The sequence below is a fragment of the Hemitrygon akajei genome, chromosome 23, assembly GCF_048418815.1.
Source record: "Hemitrygon akajei chromosome 23, sHemAka1.3, whole genome shotgun sequence".
Lineage (NCBI taxonomy): Eukaryota > Metazoa > Chordata > Chondrichthyes > Myliobatiformes > Dasyatidae > Hemitrygon > Hemitrygon akajei.
Genome location: NC_133146.1, coordinates 41,720,289 through 41,738,892, shown reverse-complemented (window position 1 = coordinate 41,738,892; position 18,604 = coordinate 41,720,289). Strand labels below are relative to the sequence as shown.

The 18,604-nt window shown below is 38.9% G+C and overlaps 2 protein-coding genes across 6 annotated transcripts in view; one reads left to right on the top strand and one right to left on the bottom strand.

Annotated features, from left to right (window-relative positions):
* Positions 1 to 18,604, top strand: part of kndc1 (kinase non-catalytic C-lobe domain containing 1) — a 154,460-nt gene that overhangs the window by 124,412 nt on the left and 11,444 nt on the right. For 3 of the 5 annotated variants that reach the window (XM_073027515.1, XM_073027513.1, XM_073027512.1), the window contains exons 22-27: positions 986 to 1,133; positions 4,240 to 4,422; positions 6,620 to 6,838; positions 9,714 to 9,796; positions 11,604 to 11,754; positions 17,866 to 17,988. In XM_073027515.1, coding sequence (XP_072883616.1) covers positions 986 to 1,133; positions 4,240 to 4,422; positions 6,620 to 6,838; positions 9,714 to 9,796; positions 11,604 to 11,754; positions 17,866 to 17,988 — 907 coding nt within the window. Of the gene's footprint in view, positions 1 to 985; positions 1,134 to 3,237; positions 3,376 to 4,239; positions 4,423 to 6,619; positions 6,839 to 9,713; positions 9,797 to 11,603; positions 11,755 to 17,865; positions 17,989 to 18,604 lie in introns of those variants that run through there. The other 2 variants (XM_073027514.1, XM_073027517.1) reach the window with 2 other exon arrangements.
* Positions 3,740 to 18,604, bottom strand: part of LOC140715393 (homeobox protein vent1-like) — a 42,862-nt gene continuing 27,997 nt past the window's right edge. The window contains exon 4 of the transcript XR_012096116.1: positions 3,740 to 3,885. The gene's annotated coding sequence lies outside the window, so the exon portion shown is untranslated. The remainder of the gene's footprint in view (positions 3,886 to 18,604) is intronic.

Sequence of the window (18,604 nt, the reverse complement as noted above, 5' to 3'; positions counted from 1 at the left end):
AACTGGTCTTTAAATAACTCCCACTTGTCAAGTGTGGACTTGTCCATCAGCAGCTGTTCCCAATTATCATCCCTTAGCTCTTATTCTTTCATAATTTGCCTCCCCCTATTTAGTATTCCATAAGATCTAAATTTCATCTTACTCATAATTATCTTAAAGCATAATGGGTGCAGTCACTATTCCCAAAATTTTCACCCACTTATCAGATCTGTCATTGGGTCGGCGGACTTCCCAAAACCAGGGCAAATCTCCTCATGAAACATAATGTTTCAAGAACCTCTCCAGGGTGTAATGAAGAAATCCTGCCCCATCCAAGCCTCTGGTGTTGAAGAGGTTCCATTCAATACTAGAGAAGTTAAAGTCCTCCACTATATGTCCAAATGAATTTTAAACATTGTAATTGTACTCACATCTATCTTCCTTGGTGGAATGGAGGGGGCATGATTAGCAGATTGGCAGATGATGTGAACATTGATAGAGTCGTAGATTGAGAGGAATGTTGACTTAGGAATATCTGCAGTAAGCTGCTAGTGGAGGCAACACAATTAAAATGTTTAAAGATATTAGAGCTGGTACTTGGATAGAAAAGACAAGGAAGTGTACAGGCAAATGGGATTACTGTAGATGGGCATCACGGTAGACAGCATGGACTAAATAGGCTAAAAAGCCCATTATTGTGCTGAACATTACTAAGATTCTACGGAATAGCTTTGACAACCTTACAAATGAAAAAACACTAAATATACAGTATATTTAACTGTTTTTCTGGTTCAGAGAATCACTTTTATCAAATGATATCTCTTGTTATATATAGTACTCCGTCCTATTTGTTAAGCCTTTGTGGCTTTGCATTCCTCACCGCAACAGTCACAATGGCATAAGAAGCTAGAACTCAGAATTAGGTAACATCCAATTAGACCCTTTATTATTTTAAAGCAATATTTCTGTCTATGTAAAGATAAATTAAATTATTTTCTAATTCCAGTCCAACAGAGAAAATGTCACCTGAATGCATTAAAGTGCACAATCGAAGTCTCGATCTACTGCAGGCTTGGATTGAAGAATGTTACAGTGTGGATATTTCACAGGATCCTGTTATTCTACACAAGTTGGAAACTTTTATTTCCAGAAAGGTATTCTGAATCTATATGGATATAAAAATGTTAATACTTAAAAGGTCTTCATTAATAAATAATCACCAATGAAAGATCATTTCTAATTGATACAATGCAAGTACAGTGAACGATAATACAAATGCAGTTGGTGATAGTGTGTGGAAGTTAGTGCTCAGTTTGGCTTTAGTGTTTAATACAAGGTTACAAAAGGGCAATTCTCACAGTCAGATGTTATGTAGGTTACACTTGCTTGCTATTTATTGCATTCAGACAGCTTATTGTTCAGAAAAAGTGACTTCAATTTTCTGCTGCATTAAATTTATAAGATAGGGTAATTAGGATTACTACATGTAGCAAAAATGGATCCTCAAACAAAAAAATGCATTTTCTGGCAGAACCAGTTACAGGTGAAAGCAGGGAAAATACTTACAATTCCATTCTATCCAGTCTAGTCCCATTCATACAGAGCACTTGTATATTGCCCAGGTTTGGAAGAAAGGGTTAGATCAGGGGTAGGCAAACTTTTGGCCACAAAGGGTTCTAAAATTTGACAGGGGGGCCGGACCAGGAGCAGATGGACTGAGTGTTTTGGTAATACACCACATAAGAGAAAATAAAATATCATGGGATATGTAGAAAACATGTGCTTTAATTTCAATTGAAAATGAACAAATGCATTACAACAAAATATCTGTCTTTGAAGCCCCATGGTATTTAGCTATTTATTGAAATGACTTTTAAAACACTGAAAATTAAATGAATAAAATACAGCTTTTTTTAATAGTAACAGTTATTATTTTAAAGCACTGAAAATTCTGTTATCCTTCAAGATATTATCATCATCACTCTCCTCCTGACTGTCTTTATTTCAAAAACGGTAGGAGATGCAGGTCTACTTGTCCTGCTCCTTCTTATTCAATTGTCCCCGTGCCAAAACTCAACAACGACCAGCACAAGGACAGAACAGTGACAGCGTGCCAGTATGCGGAGCGCGTTATTTGATCTGGAGCGCATTTTTTATTTTGAGAACATACGTGCACCTGCGCACTACTCATGTCCATCACTTAACAGAAATGACATGTAACATGTAAGGCTTATTGAAAAAAATATTTTCAAATGCATTTTTTACATAACACAACGAAGAAACTTGTTTTTAATTTCAGAGGGAACAGTGTTGTTGGTCTCCCTTTTTAGCCAGCGCATCAAAGTCTGGATTTAGATTTGTTGTGGCGAAAACGCCAGAATTGCGGGGGAAAAAAACGTTAACAAGGTTTATTAATATAATTTCATCAAGTTCTGCGGGCCGGATTAAAAAGCTTAACGGGCCGCATATGGCCCCCGGGCCGTAGTTTGCCCATGCCTGGGTTAGATTCAAGATGATCCAGTTGGTAAGTTACATTGGTTTAGTGGATGGGGAAGAAGGATTGGCCTGGGCTGTAGTCTTAGGGACAGAACCTGGAGAGAGAAGAATCACAACCAGGGATGAGAGTGGAGGAGTCTCCAGTTTAATGGACAGTGCTGAACCAAGGGCTGGGGAGGAGGGATTTCAATGGAGACATTTGCACAGAAGTACTCAGTCCAATTTTCTAAGTGATGCACATCCCATAAGAGAGAGTCCAGGGTCAGTGGGGAGAGTGCACTGTTGGGGGAGGAGAGGTGGTTGTGGGGACTTTTATTTATTCATGTTTAAAATCTGATACCGGTCCTCTGGTACGGGAGACGTGATAACGTTTGGAATATTAAAGCTCTCCCAGCATTCCTAGTTTACAGAGCATATTTAGAGTTATCAATGAAGATATTGATAAAGTTATCAATGTTATTTGATTTAACCCCTCTTGTCAAGCTCTGGTGCAGTCAGTACAAGGACATTGGGAACTGCATTCTCAACATAATTACCAAGGTCTACTGTACGACCTTTGTTGTATATGGTTGTACCATGGCTTCCATGAAAAGATACCATTTTCACCCAAACCCACTTCCCATGAATTCTAGTTGCTACGCTGTAGCAACTGTCCAGTCACCTGCCATTCATAAAAATAAGGGCTGGTTTTTAACAAATCAATCAGGATGTACCATAACATTTTTAAAAGGGTAATATTTCACCATTTCACTTTTATTTTAGGAACAAATTCGTCCAATTAGGCAAAGACTGAGTGCAACATCTATAACTGCACCAAATGAAGGTGAAATCCAGTTTCCAAACAAACATTAATTACACTGAACAACAAAGATTTTGCTTCCTCAATACTTTTGCATGTATCTTATGGATTTTGGACTGCTGTTTGTGAAAATCACCATGAAACGTTCCTGTCACACACCATTTTTTGAAGTCGCCTATATTTGTTATTTCAGTTCATAATTCAAGTCAGAATAACTGATGACAGGATTAAGGAAGGCATTTTTCTTGGTTCACAAATCAAACACATCATCAATGACAAAGAACTTCAGTGGGACCGGAGAAAATTGCATGGAAGGCATTCAAGGATGTTGTTGAATATTTTCTTGGCAACAACAGAGCACCAAACTACATGGAGCTGGTTGACAACATGCTTCCAATGTACTAAAACCATAAAGTGCAACATGTCACTAAAGTTTCATTTTCTGCATTCCCGGTTAGACTTCTTTCCTGTAAATCTTGGCACTATCAGTGACGAACATGGTGAAAGGTTTCACCAGGATATTGTGGTCATGGAGAAAGAGCATCAGGTCAACTGGTATCCATCGAAACTGGCTGATTATAGTTGGACACTTAAGCGAGAAGCTGCAGACCCTGAGTGCAAATGAAAATCATTAACAAAACATTTTTAGCTTAATTGAACAAAAAAAAATTCTGAGGAAGCAACACTTTCAAAAAAAATTGTTGTCCAGTGTTACTCTATATTTTTGTTTCAACAGAGCCAAGCACAAATATAATTCATAAAGTGTGAGCAGTAAGATAGCAATGCAAGTCATTTAACAAGTTATACATTTAGTAATAATTAATAAATGATGTACAGATAAGTTGAATGTATATTCAATTTAAGACTTTAAAAATTGGGAATAATTATACAAAATAATGCATTAACAACAAAAGTGATACTCTTGAATATTATCTTTATCTGTGAGTCTTTTTTTTTTTTGCTAGGTGATTCCATGTGATAGCCGGGGCCAATACTTAATTAATTTACTTCAAAACCTCTCCAATGGTAAAATAGCCCATAAGCTGTCTTCTTCCAGCTTCAATTTTGAGGATATAACGAATGAAGAAGACAATGATTCTGTTTACTCAGTTTCCATAAAATGTTCAGATGAAGATATTTGCAGAAAGGTATGGTGTTGCCTTTTTAGGCTAACAAAATTAATCTTAAGATAATAAACACAAGGGATTCTGCAGATACTGGTTATCCAGAGCAATACACACAAAAATGCTGGAGGATCTCAGCAGGTCAAGCTGCATCTATGGAGAGGAACAAACAGTTGACATTTTGGACCCAGGCCTTTCATCAGAACATGGAAGGAAAGTGGAAGAAGACAGAATAAGAAGGTGGGAGAGGATGGGAACATGGGAGAAAGGGAAGATGGAGGGGCACCAGAAAGAGGTGGTAGGTACTTCCTTTTCCAGTCATGATGAAGGGTTACAGCCCAAAGGGTTGACTGTTCGTTTGTCTCCATAAATGCTGCCCGAACTGCTGAGTTCCTCCAGCAGTTTGTGTATGCTGCTATCAATAATGAAATATTAGCTTTACCTGCACAACGTGCATAGAAACTGGCCAGCACCTGTAAAGGTGAACTAACCCCTCAATCCACAGGAGTTCAAAGAAGGGTTTCTTTGGGTTCTTAGGTGGAAACTGGTGAACAGGCCCTACAAACCCATGTCTTTTCTACACAAAGGAGGCTGGGCAAGCCCATGGCTGAAGCGTGTCAGGGGAGTAGTTGGGGAGAGAAATCTGGTCTGAGTGGGATGTTGACGATCAGAGAAGAATATTGGGTCAGTCAATTAGTAGTGATGTTGGGGAACATAGAACATAGAAACTTACAGCACATTACAGGCCCTTCAGCCCACAATGTTGTGCCAACCATGTAACCTACTCTGGAGGCTGCCTAGAATTTCCCTAACGCATAGCCCTCTATTTTACTATGCTCCCTGTACCTTTCTAAGAGGCTCTTAAAAGAGCCTATTGTATCCGCTTCCACCACAGCTGCCGGCAGTGCATTCCACGCACCCATCACTCTCAGTGGTGAAAAACTTACCCCTGACAGCCTCTTGGTACCTATTTCCAACAACCTTAAAGAACTATGCCCCATCATGTTAGCCATTTCAGCCCTGGGAAAAAGCCTTTGGGTTTCCACAAGCTCAATGCCCCTCTTCATCTTATACACCTCTATCAGGTCACCTCTCATCATCACTTCAAGGAGAATAGGCCAAGTTTTCTCAGCCTGTTCTCATAAGGTATGTCCTCCAATCAAGGCAACATCCTTGTAAATCTCCTCTGCACTCTTTCTGTAGTATCCACATCCTTACTGTAGTGAGGTGGCCAGAACTGAGCACAGCACTCCAAGTGGGGTCTGACCAAGGTCCTATATAGCTGTAGCATTACCTCACGGTTCTTGAACTCAATCCCATGGTTGATGAATGCCAACACAACATATACCTTCTTAACGACACTGACAACCTGCACAGCAGCTTTGAGTGTCCTATTGACATGGACCCCAAGATCTCTCAGATCCTTCACACTGCCAGGAGTCTTACCATTTATATTATATTCTGTCTTCAAATTGGACCTAGCAAAATGAACCACTTCACACTTGTGTGGGGTGAAGTCCATCTGCCACTTCTCAGACTAGTTCTGCATCCTGTTGATGTCCCACTGTAACCTCTGACAGCCCTTCAGACTATCCACAACACCCCCAACCTTCGTGTCATCAGAAAACTTACTAACCCACCCTTCTACTTCTTCATCCAGGCCAGTTATGAAAATCACAAAGAGGAGGGGTCCCAGAACAGATCCCTGCGGAACACCACTGGTCACTGACCTCCATGCAGAGGTCACCTTCCAGAAATCATTAAGGTGCAGGGTAGTTGAATGCTGGATAGGTGGGGACAAGTAACAGTAGCTGAAGGGTTGAAGGGATGTCATTAGTCTGGCTGTAGGGGTGCACAGATTTCCCTGATGTATAGTGAAGGAAAATTATGGACTTTTATTGCACAACATCCCCAAAATTCAATTGCATTTTATTTTTGACGAATAATTCTCGCTTGCATGTTATCTGTTGTCAGAATGGTAATTCAACAAAAGAATTGACATACTGAGTTTATCATCTTCAATCCTTTTCAATACAACTTGTATCCAAGTTCTGACCTTTCTATTTCCATTTAAATATATTGATGAATGTAAATTAATAATAAGTTCAAAAAATCTTTCGAAAAACAATAATATCCCATAAAAATGTATTTCATGGATGTATCTTGAAATATTAAGCAATGTTGCTTTGAGTTACTTTCTGCCTATCTTGTATTGTTTCAGCAGAGTTTTAAGCGGAAGATTATTAAAGGCATTCAGATATCAAACAGTCATCAGAAGGAAAGGTGTAGCAGCGTCGCGGCTGCATTACCAAGACCTTATTATGATAACATCACAACAGAACAGCCGGGTGTTTGCCAGAAAACTGGTCAGAAAGACCTTTTCGCATTGGCTGATTACAGTGCACAGCATATAGCCCAGCAACTGACCTTGCTACAACAGGTACCATTAGAATTCTCATCATAAATGCTTATTAACAATTTATGAAGTAGAATGCACTTTATCTTAAGGTTTCTCGCCAATTTCCTTTCTCTTCTGGTCTCTTCTCCCAAAAGTATTGACTTACTGAGTTCGGTTGACTGGGCGTTCGTTGGCTTTTCAGCCCAGTGACTATTATTCATCTGTAAACATTAACAATGTATAGTGTTCTGTTCATCACAGCTGAGCCTGTTCCTATTTTCAGTAAACATCCTGTTTTAATTAAAACTAACCTGGAGATGTTCAGGTCATCTGCTACTGCCACTGCTTCTCCTGAGGGCAACCATCATTAAAACAAAGCAGATGATTACTCTTTTGAAAGCTTCGAGATTTGCCTAAAAGTAGAAGTTCCTAATGGCTAACGGCAGAGCAATATACAGTGCCCTGTTCCTTTGATTGACTGTACATGAACAAAACCGTGCGGATAATGGACAGCCTTCATGCAATGCTTTTGCCCTTTGCATCCTCCAGATCTTCTTTTTCATTTTAACATTCAAGATGATTATCAATGCCTTCAAATTCTTCATAGTTCCTAACTTGTTGAAGTTGTGAGATAATTTCATTTTTACTCCTAGCTGTTTCTAGCATCTCAAAGCCTGAATGCTTGAAAGCACAGTGAGCAAAACTGTTTTGAATAGTCTTACTGTTTATTTCTTGCCAACTATCAGTGACAACAAACACTGCTTTTTGAGCACAAAACTCGTGCAGTTGGTGCTATTTAAAAACTTTATGCTCTAAGCACAGTGTAGTGTCTGTTGGCCACACAAGTGCACGTGACTAATGCCAGTTAGCCTCCTGTTCCAACGAAGTGGCATAGTGTCCCAAATAAATGGAGGGAGTCCCGGCTACTTTCTCGATTTGATTTTGTTCTTTAAAAGTTGTTACAGATAAGCGGCTGCCCAATTGACCAACAGGAATCCACTGTAGTGCAAAGAGGAATAGCAAGGTAATGTTAATAGGTTCATGGACAGTTCAGAAATCTGATGGCAGAAGGGAAGAAGCTGTTCATAAAATGTTGAGTGTGGGTCATACACCATCCTGAAATCCACTGTATATATCCAGTGAAGTCTAACATTGATTCTTTCTTGTTAATTTGTCTTGTTTCAAAAATTCCCTGCCCCAAAATTTTGTGGGAGTACCTTCACCATAAGAACTGCAGTACTTTCATAAAGTATTCTTTACTGCTTTCTCAAGGGCAATTAGGGACAGGTACGGAATACAGATTGGCCTTCCCAGCATTGTCCATATTCCATAAATGTTCACATAATAACTTTCATGAGATGGATTTGGTATATAAAAGGCATTTTAAAAATTAAAAGTAATTGGTGAATTCAACCATGGTATATGATTTTCCACAAATTAATTATTACAGAATCTACTTTAATGGATATAATTTTGTAATAACAATCAGAAGAATGAGTCTCTGAGGTGCTGTTATTTCCGTCCAACTCCCTCTTCCTTGATTATGCTCATTAACTTTTCATGAAATGCTACTTCTGCAAACAGCTCATGATTATGGGTACCGAATTAGATGTAACCTCTTCCTAATGTTATCTGGCCTTTAACCATTTGTACCATAATACAGGTCTTCCTTTTTCATATAATTGCTTAGATTTTAATAAATACTGCTTGTTAGAATCACCCACAAAATAATTGAGTAATTATTATCATTTTTAATTATTAGGTTATTCACTGGAGTATATGAAAAGAGTTCTTAATTAGCATTAATTAATTAATTATGTGACAGATTTAATTATCACAAGTCTACTCTTTACCCTTCCCAATACCACTACTCTCTCACAGGTTTCTGACTTTCTAACTGGTACTGTTTGCAGTTAAGGGGGAGGATCTTCAATAGAAAACATTTTCAGTGTTGGCCATCTCAGGAGGCAAGAAATTGTAAAAGAAAAACACTGTACCTACTAGAAATCTGAACTAAAAGCAAAAAATTGCTAGAAGGACTTGGCAAGTTACCTAGGACTGAGAAATGGAATTAATATTTTCAGTTCTAAGAAATGAAGTTAGATGGCCATAAATTTGAAGAGATGTGCAAATGTTGAGTGCAGCGTGAAAAAGACATAGAAGAAGATGAGGTAGAAACTAGACAGACCTTATATTTATAATATACGGTTGGTTTAAATGGCTCAACTGCCCTTGAACTATTTACAAAATTGACCTATATTTCATGGTTCTTACATACAACTCGTCATATGATATTTCTTCTAGTTCCATTTATGCCCAGCATCTGATTAATTTTTTTTATTACTTGTCCACTTTCACATGTTAGATGTTTGTCAGTCTTTGTAATGTGTGGTTTTTCATGAATTCTGTTGCATTTCTTTATTTGATAGTGGGTGCCTGCAAGAAAATAAATCTCAAGTTTGTATATGATATACATACTTTGGTAATAAATTTACTTTGAAATAAGGTAGATTGTTGGTTCTGTTCATCCTGATCTTCATGTAAATGTGGTGGTTCCTTCCTGTGATAATCTTTCTCCACATTAAGAGAAACCAGTTCCCTATGCAACTACAGTCTCTGTCCACCCAACTAACCCTCCTACCATCTTCTCCATCTCTTTACTGACCAAACCCAATCAGATCAGTGGGCAAAGTACCAAAACCTGTTTTGGAAGAGTAGATCAGCTTAGTGAAATTTTCTGTGGGTTCCTATCAACTTAGTTTAATCCAGTGGGAAATACCAAAGCAATTACTGTTGACTCACGTCTGCAACATTCCCTTTATGGAGCACTGAAGATTCTAGGCCTATATTTTTTGGACGCAATTGATGTATGAGCATTCAAAAGTGAATCAGATTGTTTATTTTCCTGTAATTTTAGGAACTGTTCCAAGGTTGTCATCCAGTCCATTTTCTGAATTCAAGATCTCTTGGCGTAAATGACAAATCCTCGACAGTTCTAAAGTGAGTTTTTAATCATTTTAATTTTTTTAACAATGCTATTTTTTTTTTACTAACATTAAAGTTTAAAAATGGTTGAAACAAAACTAAGAAATGTTAATGTTGTGGAAAAGGTGGCAAGAAAAATGCTTATTAATGATCAGATAGTATTAGTAACTGTGTCAAGCTCAGTAATTTATTTGTAATTGAATTTGAGGATAAAATTAGTCTTAGTTTTTTTAGATTTTTCTCTTGTTTCTTTCTTAGTCATGCTAGATTTTTACACTCCACTAAAAACATAACCTTCCAGTATATCAGTTATGTTGTCATTTTGTTTTTCTATAACCTTAGCATTAAATTCAATTTTAAACCCCATCACATCCCATGCTCTCAAAACTTTTACAATTATACTTTAACCATGGTCAGTCCAAGGATATTTGTTTCCCATGGTGGAGTGAAACCCACAAGTTAGTAATTGAGAGTAAGAATTCTTCTTTCTTTACCCAGCTGAATAATAATATCTCAACTGTGCCTCACAAACTACTGGGAAGAAAATATCAAACCCAAGAAAATCTGCAGATGCTGGAAATTCAAGCAGCACGCACAAAATGCTGGTGGAACACAGCAGGCCAGGCAGCATCTATAGGGAGAAGCACAGTCGATGTTTTGGGCCAAGACCCTTTGTCAGGACTAACTGAAAGAAAAGATAGTAAGAGATTTGAAAGTAGGAGGGGGTGGGGTGAAGAACTGGAAAGGTGATTGGCAAAAGGGATACAGAACTGGAGACGGGAAAGGATCATGGGACGGGAGGCCTAGGGAGAAAGAAAGTGGGAGGGGAGCACCAGAAGGAGATGGAGAACAGGCAAAGAGTGATGGGCAGAGAGAGAAAAAAAAGGAGTAGGGGAAATAAATAAATCAGGGATGGGATAAGAAGGGGAGGAGGGACATTAACAGAAGTTAGAGAAATCAATGTTCATGCCATCAGGTTGGAGGCTACCCAGACGGAATATAAGGTGTTGTTCCTCCAACCTGAGTGTAGCTTCATCTTGACAGTAGAGGAGGCCATGGATAGACTGCTTCGCTGTACACCTACACTCTGTCCGCTAGAGAAAGCAGAATCTCCCAGTGGCCACACATTTTATTTCCACATCCCATTCCCATTCTGATAAATTTCTGTTAATGCCCCTCCTCCCCTTCTTACCCCATCCCTGATTTATTTATTTCCCCCACCTTTTTTTTCTCTTTCTGCCCATCACTCTTTGCCTGTTCTCCATCTCCCTCTGGTGCTCCCCTCCCCTGTTCTTTCTCCGTAGGCCTCCCATCCCATGATCCTTTCCCTTCTCCAGCTCTGTATCCCTTTTGCCAATCAACCTTCCAGCTCTTAGCTTCACCCCACCCCCTCCTGTCTTCTCCTATCATTTCCAATTTCCCACTCCCCCCCACTTTCAAATCTCTTACTATCGTTTGTTTCAGTTAGTCCTGACAAAGGGTCTCAGCCCAAAACGTCAACAGTGCTTCTTCCTATAGATGCTGCCTGGCCTGCTGCGTTCCACCAGCATTTTGTGTGGGAAGAAAATATCTTTTTCTTTGCAGTCCAGCTCTTGAACCAGGAAAGCACAAACTTGTTCTCAAGGCTCTTGTGTATCCTGTAACTTCCATGAAAATTGTGACATTTTAATAACTAAACATGGGCATTATCCAATGGCAATAATAATTCTTCTTTGCTTATTTTGATCTTGTAAATTTAAAAGTGAAAATTAATCCAGTAATATAAGATATATACATAGACACAGCAGAATTTGATCATTTATTCTCACTTTTATACTCACAGGTCAGTTACTTCAGAATCAACATCCTTAGAAAGCAGTAATTTATTTGTTCCAGAAAATAAACAACATCAATACCTGCTACAGCTGATCAGATATGCAGACACTGTCAGCCACTGGATCTGTGCTGAAATTGTCACATGTAACACATGTAAGGTGAGCATGTAAATTTATGATAATTCTATAGCTCAAAACCCTGCTGTAATAGTAGCCATTTCTTGAAATGCAGTGATCTTGGTGAAATGTTTAAAATAATCTGCATCCATCAAAGTTATTAGATGGTTTTATGAACCAGCTCTTCACAACTTCAGACTCTTATTTGTATTTCATCAGATTTTAATCAGTCAGGGATATGCTTTTGTTAAAATGCAAAATCTGATTCACTTACATGACTTAGTATTCAGCCTGACTACCTAGGGTTCTACTTAACCCTCCCTATACACTCCTGCTTTCTCCTTTGATGTGCTGCCTTTGAGAGGGTTTTGCCTTAGTTATCTCAGTTTTTCCTCATTGACCCCAGTATATTGTTTAAGATCAGACAAACCCCATTTCCAGAAAAGTTGGGATATCTTCCAAAATGCAATAAAAACAAAAATCTGTGATATGTTAATTCACGTGAACCTTTATTTAACTGACAAAAGTACAAAGAAAAGATTTTCAATAGTTTTACTGACCAACTTAATTGTATTTTGTAAATATACACAAATTTAGAATTTGATGGCTGCAACACACTCAACAAAAGTTGGGACAGAGGCATTTTACCATTGTGTTACATCACCTTTCCTTTTAATAACACTTTAATCGTTTTGGAACTGAGGATACTAATTGTAGTAGATTTGCAATTGGAAATTTTGTCCATTCTTGCTTGATATAAGACTTCAGCTGCTCAACAGTCCATGGTCTCCGTTGTCTGATTCTTCTCTTCATGACGCGCCATACATTTTCAATAGGAGATAGATCTGGACTGGCAACAGGCCAGCCAAGCACACGCACTCTGTGTCTACAAATCCATGCTGTTGTAGCCTGTGCAGAATGTGGTCTGGCATTGTCCTGCTGAAATAAGCATGGACGTCCCGGGAAGAGACGTCACCTTGATGGCAACATATGTCTCTCTAAAATCCTAATATACACCTCGGAGTCAATGGTACCTTCACATACATGTGACTCACCCATGCCGTGGGCACTTATGCACCCCCATACCATCACAGATGCTGGCTTTTGCACCTTTCGCTGATAACAATCAGGATGGTCGTTTTCATCTTTGGCACGGAGAACTCGACGCCTGTTTTTTTCCGAAAACTAGCTGAAATGTGGACTCATCTGACCACAGCACACGGTTCCACAGTCTTTCGGTCCATCTGAGATGAGCTCGGGCCCAGAGAACTGGCCGAGTTGATTTCTGCATAGAGTTGATGTATGGCTTCCTCCTTGCATAATACAGTTTCAAGTTGCATTTCTGGATGCAGCGACGGACTGTGTTAAGTGACAATGGTTTTCCGAAGTACTCCCGAGCCCAGGTGGCTATAATTGTCACAGTAGCTTGCCGGTTTCTCAGGCAGTGCCGCCTGAGGGCTTGAAGATCACGCGATTTCAACAGTGGTTTCCGACCTTGCCCTTTACGCACTGAGATGTCTCTGAATTCTCTGAATCTTTTCATAATATTATGTACTGTAGATGTTGAAAGACCTAAATTCTCTGCAATCTTGTGTTGGGAAATGTTCCTTTTGAACTGACTAACAATTCTCTCACGAATTTTGGCACAAAGGGGTGAGCCACGACCCATCCTTGCTTGCAAAGACTGAGCCTTTGATGGATGCTACTGTTATACCCAGTCATGATACCTCACCTGCTACCAATTAGCCTGCTTAATGTGGAGTCTTCCAAACTGGTGTTACTTGAATATTCTGTGCACTTTTCAATCTTATTTTAACTCTGTCCCAACTTTTGTTGAGTGTGTTGCAGCCATCAAATTCTAAATTTGTGTATATTTACAAAATACAATTAAGTTGGTCAGTAAAACTATTGAAAATCTTTTCTTTGTACTTTTGTCAGTTAAATAAAGGTTCACGTGAATTAACATATCACAGATTTTTGTTTTTATTGCATTTTGGAAAATATCCCAACTTTTCTGGAAATGGGGTTTGTAGTTTGTGCAATATAATTTCATCATCATCCTGATATTTTCATTTGTTTATTTGTTAAATTTCAACATACTTAATGAAAATATTTTGTTAGTATGTATAACATGGATAATGAAGTAGGTTTTCAAAGCTTGCAGAGAGATTTAGGCCAGTTAGAAGAGTGGGCTGAAAGATGGCAGATGCTGATAAGTGTGAGGTGTTACATTTTGGTAGGACTAATCAAAATAGGACATACATGGTAAATGGTAGGGCATTGAGGAATGCAGTATAACAGAGTGATCTAGGAATAATGGAGCATAGTTCCCTGAAGGTGGAATCTCATGTGGATAGGGTGGTGAAGAAAGCTTTTGGCATGCTGGCCTTTATAAGTCAGAGCATTGAGTATAAGAGTTGAGATGTAATGTTGAAATTGTACAAGGCATTGGTAAGGCCAAATTTGGAGTATTGTGGACAGTTCTGGTCACCGAATTATAGGAAAGATGGCAACAAAATAGAGAGAGTACAGAAGAGATTTACTAGAATGGTACCTGGGTTTCAGCACCTAAGTTACAGAGAAAGGTTGAACAAGTTAGGTCTTTATTCTTTGGAGCATAGAAGTTTGAGGGGGGACTTAATAGAGGTATTTAAAATTATGAGGGGGATAGATAGAGTTGACGTGGATAGGCTTTTTCCATTGAGAATAGGGGAGATTCAAACAAGAGGGCATGAGTTGAGAGTTAAAGGGCAAAAGTTTAGGGATAACACGAGGGGGAACTTCTTTACTCAGAGAGTGGTAGCTGTGTGGAATGAGCTTCCAGTAGAAGTGCTAGAAGCAGGTTCGATATTGTCATTTAAAAAAAAATTGGATAGGCGTATGGACAGGAAAGGAATGGAGGGTTATGGGCTGAGTGCAGGTCGGTGGGACTAGGTGAGAGTAAGTGTTCAGCACGGATTAGAAGGGCCAAGATGGCCTGTTTCTGTGCTGTAATTGTAATATGGTTATATGGTATACTTATGGTAAATGGGTGCCACTGGCAAATCGACATTTATTGTCAAGGAAGGAGTGGTCTGCTGTCTTCCTGAGTCACTGATGCATATGGAAATACTCTCATAGAATTTCCAAGATTTTGGCTCAGAGACAGGAAGGAATGGGGTATGATATAGATATCAACATGGTGGTATTCACAGAGATGAATGTGACTGCTGTCTGAGATGGCTTAAGGGTTGAAAGTGTAGACGACACTAACAATTATCAGAGTTGGAGGAAATTAATGATTGAGGTGAAAAGTATTTGCTGTTCAATTTGGATGCTGCCAGACTTCTCTGAGCAAGTGGAGAGTATTGGATTACATTACTGACCTGTGTCTTCAAAGTTCAAAGTCAATTTATTATCAAAGAACATAGATGTCACCGTATACAACCCTGAGATTCATTTTCTTGTAGGCAATCTATAGAATAATAACCATAACCGCGTCAATGAAAGACCACCAAACCTGGACGGACAACCAGAGTGCAGAAGATGACAAATGGTGTAAACAGAAAAATAAGAAATAATATTAATAAATAAATAAGCAACAAGTGAGATAAAAAGTCCTTGAAAGTGAGTCCATTGGTTGTGGGAACAGTTCAATGATGGGCAAGTGAAGTTGAGTGAAGTTATCCCCTTTGGTTCAAGAGCATGATGGTTGAGGGGTAGTAACTGTTCCTGAACCTAGTGGTATGAGTCCTGAGGTTCCTGTACCTTCTTCCAGGTGGCAGCAGTGAGAAGGGAGCATATCCTGGGTAGTGAAGTCCCTGATGATGGATGCTGCTTTCCTGCGACTGTGTTTCATGCAGATGCACTTTACCTATGATAGACTGGATCATATCCACAGCTTTTTGTCGGATTTTTCATTCAAGGGCATTGCTGTTTCCATACCAGGCTGTGAACCAGCAAGTCAGTATACTCTCCACTACACATCTGTAGAAGTTTATCAAAGTTTTAGATGTCATGCCGAATCGCCACAAACTCCTAAGGAAGTAGAGGCACTGCCGTGATTTCTTTGTAATTGCACTTACGTGCTGGACCCAGGACAGGCCCTCTGAAATAATAACATGAAGAATCTAAAGTTCTTAATTTCTCCACCTCTGATCCTCCAATGATGACTGACTCGTGGAACTCTGGTTTCCTTCTCCTGAAGTCTATAATCAGCTCTTTGGTCTTGCTAAAATTGAGTAAGAGGTTGTTATTATGGCACCATTCAGCCCAGATTTTCAACTTTTTAATTGTAGAAATGTCTGGGCAGTCAGCCAAGGTTCCAGTCAATTGTGAAACGTACAAAATGTTGATGTTGGGGATTTACAGTGTTATTGGAATTGAAAGTTAGTGGGAGGTAGTTAGACTTTATCTTTTCGGAGGTGATCATTATTTGGAATATGAACATTATATGTCACATCACACCATGTTGGAATATTGTCCAAGTCTTAACCCAGACAGGTACAGACCACTTTTTTGCATGGAAGTAACTGGGGACCTGAAAATCATGCAAAAAAAAAGTTGGACAGAGAAATCGGAATCGAGAACATATAGACTTAGTTATATACATGCCTGGTTAGCAAAGCAAATAGGATCCTGTGTTTCATATTTAGAGGCATATCAACAAAATATATAGATTATAGTATGCCTTACAGGTTAACCCATAACTGGAGTGTAATATCTTTTTCTGCTCATTACTGTACTCTGAGCTCCATCTCAGCAAGTGAGCAGAGTAAATGTTTGAAGAATGTCCCCAAAGCCTCTTTGTGGAAAATGTGGAATGTCCTCACTGACCTAGAAAATGAAAAGCATTTGGGTAAATGGCACTAGGATCCTCAAGCCTCTTTGTGAACAAGTGAAAAGCTAATGAAAATGGAGGGAGCAGTGTACCAGCTCCCATTTAACTCACCTACCAAGTGCCCCATCGAACACTTCCTGTCCCGGCTATAACAGTGCATGTGAATCCTTCACCAGCCGCCTCAGAACGCAGAGAGGAGGAGTGGAAGCAGGTCACCTTCCAACCCCAGAGTGCCAGCAAAGAAAAAAGGAGGGAGAAAAAGATGACTGAATTTTTAAAATGATTTAAACAATCTAGAGTTGATACAGAGAACAGGAATTGTTCCAGGATGAGACATTATAACTGTTTTCCTTTTGGGGGGGGGGGGAGAAAAAGATTGAAAGAAATGTGATTGAGTTGTGCACAATCATGACTGAATACATAGAAATAAGCTGCTTTCATCAGCAATGATTCAAGGATATAAGGTTGCATTTATTATGACAGACAAACAATACAGGAGATTTGAGGCAGATGGAAATAAAGCCAATTGGGAATTTCAAATGCAATTGAAAATGCACTTAAGAGAAAATTAACTGCAGGGCCTTGGAGAGAGAATGAGGTTTAGGACTGTGATCTGCACTGTAACAGTCATTAACTGTGAGAGGATGGTCAGGCTTAATAAACTAACATAGGAAGCCAGTGTAGCAATGACCTGGAAATAAAATCAATGGTCTCCAGGACAAAAACCACCTCATCTTTACCACATATTATTTCTAGCAGGAGACTTCCTCTTGTTTCACATTGAGTATTTAAATAGGGCTGCTTGATGCTACTCAGAAAAAGAGAATTCATAATTGACTTTGAAATTCATCTTTATTCCAAGCCATTATAACATTCATCTGAATGGTGTTCAACTCCTCATGTATTGTAACTTTGCAATTATTTTAGCTTATTTTTGACTGCTTCCAGAATTCTTGCTAAACTCTTGGGTAAGGAATTTGCAACTCTTTTTTGCCGGTCCACCACCCCTATACAGATAAGCTGTTTTGCTTCATAAAATATTGATTACATCTCTCCACATGGCAGAAATCATCATCTCAAAGTCTTGGTCCGAAAGTTTAAATTAGTATGGAGATGTTGGTTCTAAATGCTTACTTGACTCATTGGATACTTGCAGTCATAAGGCATTTTATTATTATGTTTCAGTATTGGCAGAAAAATAACAGAAATATCCTCATTTATCATGCACATTAACATTATTTGTAAATTATATGTAAAAGAAAAGAAGATCATCCCTGCTGTCGCTTGGCAAACAGGAAAGAAGCTAATATCTGTGATGCATTTGTTTTTTACAGTCACAAAGTGCACTGCTGTCAAAATTCCTGTCCATTGGACAGCTTTGCTATGAATGGAGAAATTTTGCTACGGCCATGCAAATTCTCAGTAGCCTGGAAAATCTGATAGTGCGTCAGTTACCGGTAAGTATTACTGAGGTTGGTAAAGAACTTGTTCACTCTAGGCAATTAATACTAGAGTTCTTGTGCAGTCAAAGTCAATTAAATAATGTTTTGACAAAGATCACATCACTTCTGGGCTATGCAAGGGGACAATATCGACCATGGTTCTACTTCTAATTGGTCCCTATTGTTTTTTTTAATGATCCCTTTCATCCCTCTGTCATTCGATTTCTGAACGGTTTTGCACTGTACTACTACTGCTGCAAAGCAACAAATTTCACGACATATGACAGTGATAATAAATCTGACTGGTAATAAAGGATGAGACACAAGCTGTGGCATGGAATGATCTTGACAAAGCAGAAGATAGAGTTGAAGATATGGCTCATAAGGGACCAAGAGCATTAATTGGAGTAAATTATGGGCTCCCTAATGGAAGCAACTTTGTGTACCAGAAGTTAGAATAAGGGTAAACTAAGAATTATCAGGACTATAGTTCTCAGATAGACCAAGCTATTAAAATTAGCAATGATACTATGCCTAATAAATATCTCCTTCTTCTCCCCTCATAATCCTAACCCTGCTCTCAGCCATACGTGTGTCCCTGCTCCAAGATGCACTCTGGCCCTCTAAGGGT